Source organism: Acinonyx jubatus, chromosome C1 (assembly GCF_027475565.1).
Source record: "Acinonyx jubatus isolate Ajub_Pintada_27869175 chromosome C1, VMU_Ajub_asm_v1.0, whole genome shotgun sequence".
Taxonomy (NCBI): Eukaryota; Metazoa; Chordata; class Mammalia; order Carnivora; family Felidae; genus Acinonyx; species Acinonyx jubatus.
Genome location: NC_069381.1, coordinates 28906627 through 28915699, shown reverse-complemented (window position 1 = coordinate 28915699; position 9073 = coordinate 28906627). Strand labels below are relative to the sequence as shown.

Here is a 9073-nt window from a genome sequence, read left to right as displayed (position 1 = left end):
TTCGGTGGCATTTGGCAGCCGCCCTCGGATCCGAACCTGGTTTCCCAAATGGAAAGAACTAGGGGAGCCGAGGAGGCGATGATCTGCCCACAGGCACAGTTGTTTGAAGGCCAGAGCCAGCTGCCGAACAGGATTTCTCCAGAGAGCTCCTTTGGCCCTCAGCACTCAGACCTTCAGTTTGTCTGTCTGTAATGTATCTGCTTGTAAAAATCCAAACTCCAGAACTGGCCCTTCCTGTCACACTCCTCTGTTGCCCTCGTCCTCTCCACGGCAATAGGGTTTCACCGCCCCTGCCCCTGAGACCTGACCTGTTGCTCTGGGTTGGTGTTGTCCTTCCTGATTCAACTGTCTCTTCAGGCAAGTCCTCACGCGTTCCTTTGTTGCTTAGAACCTGAGCCAGACAGCCTCTCCAGGGCTCGAGCTGCTGAAGCAGAATGCATGGTAATTAAACCTAATCGAGCAGCTAGAAACCTCGAATACTGAAAACCGGCCCAAAGTGCAAGCAGACATTGCCGTTTGGGAAGGGAGTTAAACAAAACCTTGGCACTGGGAAACAGGTGGGACCGTCCCTCCAGCCTTCCCGCTGGAGCAACAGCAGCACTGGGTTCCCCCAGGGGATATACCTGCTGCATTTCAACTGTCACATCCCTCAGAGCCTCCTCTTTAGGAATGGGTACCTGGATTCCAGGGTCAGTACAACCTGTATTTTACCGTGTGGGGGGGGAGGTGGGGCCAGGTCCTGGGGAGTCCTGCTATCACCTTTGCCTAGGTGACTTCGGTCCTTATGCAAATTGCACCAGAGAGGCCTTGACAGAAATGTGCCGCTTCCCTGTCACGGCAGCAAAGGATTCTTTTCTTCTTTCAGCCAAACACATATTTTTAGCGCCTTCTGTGTCCCAGCTAGGTTTATAAACCTTGAGAATTAGGTGAAGGTGAGACCATGAACGGGAGCAGAACCAGAGGTACGGAGACCCAATAACAGCCTCCTGGACAGGGAGAAAGCCCTACAGCCGACCTCCAGCCCCAAGGGCACAGAGCTATTAGCACAAACCATCAGAAGTGGTTCTCCCACAGGGAACTCCCTGGAATCTGGACTTCATCTCAGCTCCCTGACCAGGCTCGGGAAGGAGCATGGTTGCTCCCTCTTGGCTTACACCAGTAGTCCTTAATCTTTCCAGGATCATAGATTCCTTCCGAAATACGAAGATAAAAACTGTGGACTCTCTAGGAAAATACATGTGCATAGGTAATTTTACACAACATCTCAAGGGTTCACGAATGCCCGGAATCCCATTCTTGGTTCCCGAGTCTTATGAGAATCTCTCCCTTAGACGTGGAGTCTGAACCTCTACCAGGGCACTTCCTGCTGAGAACAGGTGACTCAACTCCCTCTTTAAGGAGGCAGGCTGCTCATCAGAGAAGGTCAGGCTGGAGACTCGTTCCGGGCTTGCCCCCCAGACAGGTGCTGCCGAACCCAGTGGCTGATCCTGGGATGAAACTCCCAGAAACAGGAGTCTCTTCACTCCCACCTCAGAGGAAAGCCAGTCGGTCTGTGTCCAGCCCCAACGGGCCATCCCTTTCCTCCAGTTGTCTTCTGTTCCTCTCGCTGGGGTCAACTTGTCCTGGCAGGCTTTACAAAGAGAGCACCCTAAAAATGTAACCAGTGTGTTAGAGGAGTGAGGGGCAAGGTTCCTGGGGTTTTTCTCCTCCCTCTGCATTATTTAATCTGTCCTTGGGATGATGGCTCCCCCTCATTGTTCAGATCCTGCCAGCAGCTTCACCTCCCGAGTTCTCACGGTAAGAATGGACCCGCAGCCTCTTCCCGCACACCACCCTTTCCACCACCAGCCAGCCAGATTTCTCCCATTCCAGGTGGGTTCTGGAAGGACATGGGCCTCCCTGCCCTCCTGTCACTCCTAAGAGCCCTCTCTACCTTCCAGGTTTCTCCTCTACACAAGTAGGCATGTCCCAGTGGGACCTTGGGACAGGGGTCCTTTGCTCTGCCCAAGCTACCAATTGGCTTTAATTTCTCCCTCCAGCTACAGTCTGGACAGCATTTGGCTTGTGCTCCCTTCTGCCTGTGGCCCCTGTGTGTCCCGCCCCCATCCCCCGGCAGTAACGTCAGAAGGAATTCCCAGAGCTGACCAGTGATTCCAGGGGCTGCATCGTATGCACACGTGTTCACTGCCCTCCATAGCTTCGGGTGTGCAGGTAGGTCTATGTCTGGGAGAGGCTGGGGCACAGGGAATCATTAGGAATATTCTATCTAGCCATAGGGAGTTGCACAAACCAAAGCCAAAAGTAATGCAGATTAGGAGGTTATCGGCCAGGCTTTCTGATTCTGCTGTGTCTGGCCAGCTCACACTCAGGCTGTCCCTCCAGCCTCATCCACCCAACCCAGGGAGGAGGAAAAGAGGCCTGTGCGGGATGCCTGGGCCCTTCCTTTCACATGGACACAGACATCTGTGTAGAGCCTCTGGGCCCTTCTCTTCACCTTTGGAAGCTGAGATCCCCTTGCAGGGGTGCTGTTGGGAGAACCGCTTCCCACTTGTGGTGTTGGAGGGGAGGGAGAGGCATGGGGACACCTGCTGGGAAGGGGTGAGGGGAGGGGTGCTTGGCTGGCTCCATCGCTAGAACATGCGACTCTTGATCTCAAGGTCTTGAGTTTGAGCCCCACATTGGCAGTAGAGATTACTTGCAAAAAGAAGACAGGGGCACCTGGGTGCCTCAGTTGGTTAAGCGTCTGACTTCGGCTCAGGTCATGATCTCATGGTTCGTGAGTTCAAGCCCAGCATCAGGCTCTGTGCTGATAGCATGGAGCCTGCTTCGGATTCTCTGTCTTCCTCTCTCTCTCTGCCCCTCCCCCGCTTAAAGTCTCTCTCAAAAATAAATAGATAAAGTAACAAACATTTTTTAAAAAATTAGAAGAGGTGAGGGTAGAGAGAGAAGTGACCTCTATTGCCAGGAGATCCTATCCTGCTTCACCTCAGCACCCTGGATCGTGAGCACTGCCCCAGATGTGTATTCAAGACCCCTGCCCGGAAGGCCCCAGCTGAGAGGGGCTCTAGCTCCAGGCTTTCCCTGGAAAGAGACAGATGGAAGTGCTGAAGGAAGAATGAGGTCAGGGAAGCGTGTCCTGTGAGCCTCGGGAACACGGGGCTGGGGGAGAAGATGGAAATAACGCCCCCCACCCCTCACCTGCAGCAGTTTTCTGCCTTGCATGCAAACACCCGAACTGGGCTTAGCACACTCTTCCAGGTCTAATCTTTCAGTACTGGGGGAAGCAGAGCCAGGATCCAGATCTCCAGTGTCTAAGACCTACCTCCTGCCCTTGGCCCAGATCTGGTTTAGAAACAGGGTGGGATCCGAACCCTGAAGAACCCGGACAAGGTGTGCCCTGATTTGGGGCCCTCTCTGTGACCTGGGGTTTCTCTGCCCTGGGTTCTGAGAAAGCGCATCTCCCCCCAGCACCTTCTGATGTTGGACACAAATGAAGCCCGATCAGAGGCACCAGATGTCTCTTCCCTGTCATTACACCTGCTCTGGTTCTGTCTCCCCTTGGGCCTGGGATGCTGCTGTTGCCATGCCGACAACAACATTCACTCTCAGAGGGGCTGTTACTAGGCTCCAGGCCCCTTTGTGCTTGCCTTAGTGTCACTCTGACTGTAGGGCTTACGGGAAGCAAAAATTCAGCCCCTTGGTCCCTTTTTCCGTAGAGGTTGACCTCTCCTGCTCCCCAGCCTCAGTTTATTCACCTGCGGAAGGCAATGATGGGGATCTCTCTTTGCAGTCCTCAACTGGGTCCTTCACTCTCTCTGGCCCCTGCGGGACCTCAGTAGAAGATATCTGTGGCCAACAGTAGTCATGGAGTTGCTTTGCTCAGAGGTAGCTGTCCCCAGCCCAGGGACCCCAGCCCTTCCTGGACTCTGTGACCATCCCTAACTCATGACTGTTGCTGGACCCTGGGACTGCCCCTTCTCTTCCCTGACCTCACGACCTCTTTCACTTGACCTTTCCTTGACCTGTAACCCTTGATCTGGTTGTTCCCTGCAGTGGTCCCCTCTCTCCTTTTCCTCGTACCAGTCCTTCTGCTGGTCTTACTGGTCGCCCAGAATCTGGCGAGCAGTCAGTTGACCCCTGCTCCTGTCCAGGTGAGCAGCACACGAAGGAGGAGAGAGCCCCCTGGTGCCTTCACCCCATGGGAAAGGAGCCACAGTGTTCCAAGCTGTCTGCAGATATGACACAGCTCCTACTGCTTCTGAGAGATGTGCTACCCGGAGGCCTGGGGAACACCACCGTGAGGTGAGGCATGGGATGGGGCTGCTGTGGGAGGAGGGAGGGTTGCTTACACTGCATGCAGTAAGCTGCTGCGAGAGAGATGCCGAGCAGGAGGGAAAGGAGCCACTGGTTGGGATTGGGGCAGGGGGCTGAGCCTGGCCCAGGACTGGCTGTCCCCGCTCCTCCTGGACTCCCGGCATGCTCTTCTTCCAGCTGATTCAACTCGGTGCTTCCTGCTACGTGGCCCAGGGGAGATGAAACCAGTCCCAGCCCAGGCCCCCGCTGTCCTCGGGGCTGCAGTGGCGGCTCACTCTGCTAGGCCCTGAATGAACTGGGCTCTGGTGAGCAGCCCCGCCAGCGTGGGGCCAGAGCCCCTCCTCCAAGGCCCCTACTCTGGCTTCTCCCATCACCCATGTGAGCTGTGAGCCCCACCCCGCCACTCCCCAGCCCTGAGCCTTGCCCACCCACTAACACCCAACTCTGAACCCCACTCTTAGTTGTTGGGTTTTTTATATGTAATTTATTGTCAAATTGGTTTCCATACAACACCCAGTGCTCACCCCAACATGTGCCCTCCTCAATGCCCATCACCCACTTTCCCCTCTGCCCCCACTCCCCATCAATCCTTAGTTTGTTCTCAGTATTTAAGAATCTTTTATGGTCTGCCTCCCTCCCTCTCTGTAATTTTTTTTCCCCCTTCCCCTCCCCCTGGTCTTCTGTTGAGTTTCTCAGGATCCACATATGAGTGAAAACATATGGTGCCTGTTTTTCTCTGCCTGACTTATTTCACTTAGCATAATACCCTCCAGTTCCATCCACATTGCTACAAATGGCCAGATTTCATTCTTTCTCATTGCCAAGTAGTATTCCATTGTATATATAAACCACATCTTCTTTATCCATTCATCTGTTGATGGCCATTTAGGCTCCTTCCATAATTTGGCTATTGTTGAAAGTGCTGCTATAAACATGGGGGTACAAGTGCCCCTATGGATCAGCGCTCCTGTATCCCTTGTGAACCCCACTCTTTGGAAGGCCCTCAAATCTGAGCTCAGTTTTTACCAACCCTCAGCCTCTAGCCACACCCTAACCTCTCTACCTTGTCAGGCTGACCCTTACGTTTGAGATCCACCCTCCTCATCACTCCCTGAGTCTGAGCTTTGTACCTTCGGCGCCCCAACCCCACCAGCCTCCCCCTCCCAGTTCTCCCCTCCCCCTTCTCCCTACCAGCTCTCCCCTTTCTCCAGTCTCCGTGGAGGCCCAGCAAAGCTCCTCTGCTTGTCCCGGGTGGCAGCACTGTCGCAGTTTCAGGTCGTGACTGTCCCCACACACAAAGCCCTTTCTGGGATGGGGGCTGGGACTCTGCAGAGGGGTTACCTCCCCCCACCCCACCCTGCAGCGGAGTGTCACAGCACTTCCCCAGGCAGCCCAGCTCTGCTCCCAGGCCTAGGCCACCTGACGTAGCAGAGGACTAGCTGCTTCCCACTTAGCTCCTGGTGACCACCAAGGAGCCATCCCCCACGGGAAACGTGAGTGTCTGCTTCCCACCTGCCTGCTCCGGAAGGCAGAAGCAGGAACAGGGCTGGGGGCAGTGGGACAGCCACATGGGGCTTCAGCCCTGCCTCCGTCCAGCGTTCGCTCTACATCCAGTCTGAGCAGAGCCTTCCCTCCACTTTCTCTTACAGGGGAAAATCTGTGCGAACTTCTCCTGCCAAGGTGGTGACTGCTTCAGAGGGCAGGAAGCTGTGCCCTGAGGGCTGGGACTCCTGTGAGGTGGGCCCTTGGAGTGCTGTCCTTCCTCAGAACTACAGGCCTTTCATCTCCCGCTGGGGCACAGTGGGTCAAGCAGCCAAAACTGGCCAGAGCTAGACCTGGCCGGAGCCCGGCTGCCTGGGGCCCAGCATGCTTGACCCTCTCAGCTCTACATCATACCAGATCCAGGGTGGCAGCTGGGATCTTCCAAGTCTCCATGACATGCTTCCTCGTTTCTGATCACCCCATATGTTCTCTGGGGACTGACCGGCTGAGCTCGTGGAGAGGGAGCTGGGGGTCCAGGGAGGTTCAGCTCAGCCCATGGCCCACTTTACACTTCCTGCCTCGGTGAGTGGCGGGGAGGGGCAAGCAGAGTATGGATGGTCCCATTTCTTCTTGCAGCTGAACTGGTCCAGCTCAGGCTTTGTTGCAGGCCTACGTGGCAGGGACCCCTGGCTGTCGCGGGACAGTGGCTCAGCCCTGCTACCAGGAGTCCTGCCAAACCTCAGCTTCTCCAGCTGGATGGGAATCTTCACTTCAACCGGGTTGCCACAAGGGTCACTAGGAGGGCCCCTCCACGGGGCCACGGCTGTGGCCATGCTGCTGTTCCTCCACTCTGCCCTGCTCCCTTCCTGCTCCCCTAGCTGGGCCCAGAAGAACTGGGGAGCAGCATCTAGGGAGACTCTGGAGGCCCTGCAAGCCCCCAGTCCCACCCCCAGCTCTGACTCCTACAGCTGTATCTTTAGTGAGAGGGATTTATCAGGTCCATGGCATGGGCTCCAGGATCCTCACTTCTCCTTCCCAGGGCCTCAGCCTGAACTTGGTGCCCTCCAAGGGGGCAGGGCTTCAGCACTAATCCCAAGGAGAGGCTAGCGTTCATCTGGAAAAACAGAACTTCCCTCCTGACCCCCCACTGAATGGGAGGACCCCAAAGTTGTCAGTGTAGTTATCTGGGGAGAAAGAGTTCCAGTAGAGGCCAGAGCGGGCCAGCCTGGATGAAAGGAGTTGAGGCTGGAATAGAGGAGAAAATGAAAATGCATTATTTTTTTCCCTGTAAGGCAGACATGGCCATCTTCCTTCAGGATGCTAGGCGGGGAGCTCTGGCCCCATGACTTGGAGGGCTGGGGTGACGGTTAGAGCAGTCATCAGGAAGGGGGAGCTCAGAGTACCCCAGGACCTAAGGAGTTAATGGAGGCGGCGAGCCCCCCCAGCGCCCCCGTGATTGGTGCGGGCATGCTGGGACTTGCAGGCTGGCTGACCAGCGTGTGGCGCACAGGCTCCTGGGAAACGTAGTCACTAGCCGGCCAGGGCCACGGTGTCCTACGTCCTCAGGTCCTCAGCGGTGACAGCTCAGGAGGTAGGCGGCAGTGGCAGGGGGCTGGGAGCAGGTGCGGAGCAGGGAAGCCAGGGCCGGGCTGGGCAGGCGGGAGTGGGCAGACTGAGGGCTGAGACCCTGGTCCTGCAGCTGTCAAAACTGGACACCCCCTGGCTTGTGGCTGATGCAATCAGGCCTGCTGGGCGGGGATGAGGGCCAAAGAGCAATGCGATGTGTTTTCCTGTCTCTAGGGAAAGAGGAACGGGACTGGGGTCCTTGTCCAGGATGAGGCCCTCCCTTCCTTTCCCTTCCCTTCCCTTCCCTTCCCTTCCCTTCCCTTCCCAAGAAGAACAGGACATTTCCCCCCAAATCCATGCAGACGCACCACCGACACCCTCCAAAGAGGTGCCAGCAGGGCTAATACTGCTCCCCCAAAAGGGAGGCAGAGCCCTATCCCGGGAGCCGTGGGACCATGCCTCCCTCTCCAGTAGTGGGACAAGGCACCCGCCTTCCAACAAATAGACCAGACCCCGCTCAGAAACAACCGGCCGCCCTTCCAAAGGGTGGTGCAACAAACTGTACATCCCACCAGGGGCAAAGGGATGGCCCCTCTCCCTAGAAACTAAAGGGCCCATCTAAGGAGGAGGAAGGGGAGGGTCAGGCCTCCTCTAACTTCTCTCTGTACAAGGGCTCTCCTCCCTGCCCCTCAGCCCTCTGAGGCAGCTCCATCACCTCCTGGGTAACTTGTTGACCTAAGGGGGCTCCCATTTGCCCTCTCCCCAGGGCGTGTCTGCTCAGCAGGGACCAGCATGGACCAGTCTGTGGCTATCCAGGAGACCCTGGCTGAGGGGGAATATTGCATCATCATATCCTTGCCAGCACTGAGCTCCCAGCCCCGGCGCCTGCCCTCACTCTGGGAGGTGGACCGGACCGTGTCTATGTGCCTGTCTGCTTTCCTCCCTTGCTCTGTGCCTTTGGGAAAGAAGGAAGCTAGTATTTACTACGTGCTTGCTCAGTATCGGACTCCTCCCGGTGCTTTAAATACTCTGTCATCCTCCCAACCCGCTGTGACGTTGGAGGTTATTATCCCCATTTCACAGATAAGGAAGGGTCAGAGAGGTGAAGTGACTTGCCTAAGGTCACACAGTGCATCTGGGTGAGCAAGGGAAGGGCAGGGAAGGTGGGCTGGGCTGGGTTGGCAGAGGCCTGGCCTCCGGTTTCGTTTTGGTTTTTCCTTGACCCCGAGCAGCAGGCAGTTCAAGGTGTGCTGTGTGAGGGAGACAGCAGGCAGAGCCGTCTCCTGGGACTCGTGCGCCACCGCCTGAAACATGGTGGTCAGGAACATGCGTGAGTGGGGGGTTTGGTCCTTGCCTGTTGGGCCATGGGGTTATTCTTCACTGTATCCTCCAGCTGGGCTTCAGCCATCCCTCTGGGGCAGAGCCCAAGTCTTCTAGATTAATTAGAATAATGATCACTCATATGTTTTGAACACTGTATTCTAAGCCCTTCCTGTGTATTGGGCTCACTTAATCCTCAAAATCTGTTGGAGAAACTTGTCAAGCAGAGACAGCTGAATGTTCTGGTCCAGATCTTGAGTTGCATGGCCTGTCTGCCTGGGTTCAAATCCAGGCATTATTGCCTCTGACCCACGTGATCGTGAGCGAGTTGTTTTACTCCCCTGTACCCAATACATGTTGCCAGCGATGCCCACATATTACACAGAAGGAG

At 56.0% G+C, this 9073-nt stretch overlaps 1 protein-coding gene and 1 long non-coding RNA gene across 2 annotated transcripts in view; one reads left to right on the top strand and one right to left on the bottom strand.

The window, feature by feature from the left end:
* Positions 1 to 370: 370 nt before the first annotated feature.
* LOC113599419 (uncharacterized) lies at positions 371 to 3573 on the bottom strand. Its single transcript, XR_003420272.2, has 2 exons — positions 3472 to 3573; positions 371 to 1648 (listed from the first exon to the last, which is right to left on the bottom strand). It is a non-coding gene; the product is annotated as an uncharacterized LOC113599419 (long non-coding RNA).
* Positions 3574 to 6390: 2817 nt separating this feature from the next.
* Positions 6391 to 9073, top strand: part of INPP5B (inositol polyphosphate-5-phosphatase B) — a 48794-nt gene continuing 46111 nt past the window's right edge. Inside the window, 3 exon segments of the mRNA XM_053211697.1 lie at positions 6391 to 7387; positions 8129 to 8211; positions 8595 to 8692. Of these exon segments, the coding sequence (XP_053067672.1) occupies positions 8155 to 8211; positions 8595 to 8692 (155 nt within the window). The 5' untranslated portion in view covers positions 6391 to 7387; positions 8129 to 8154.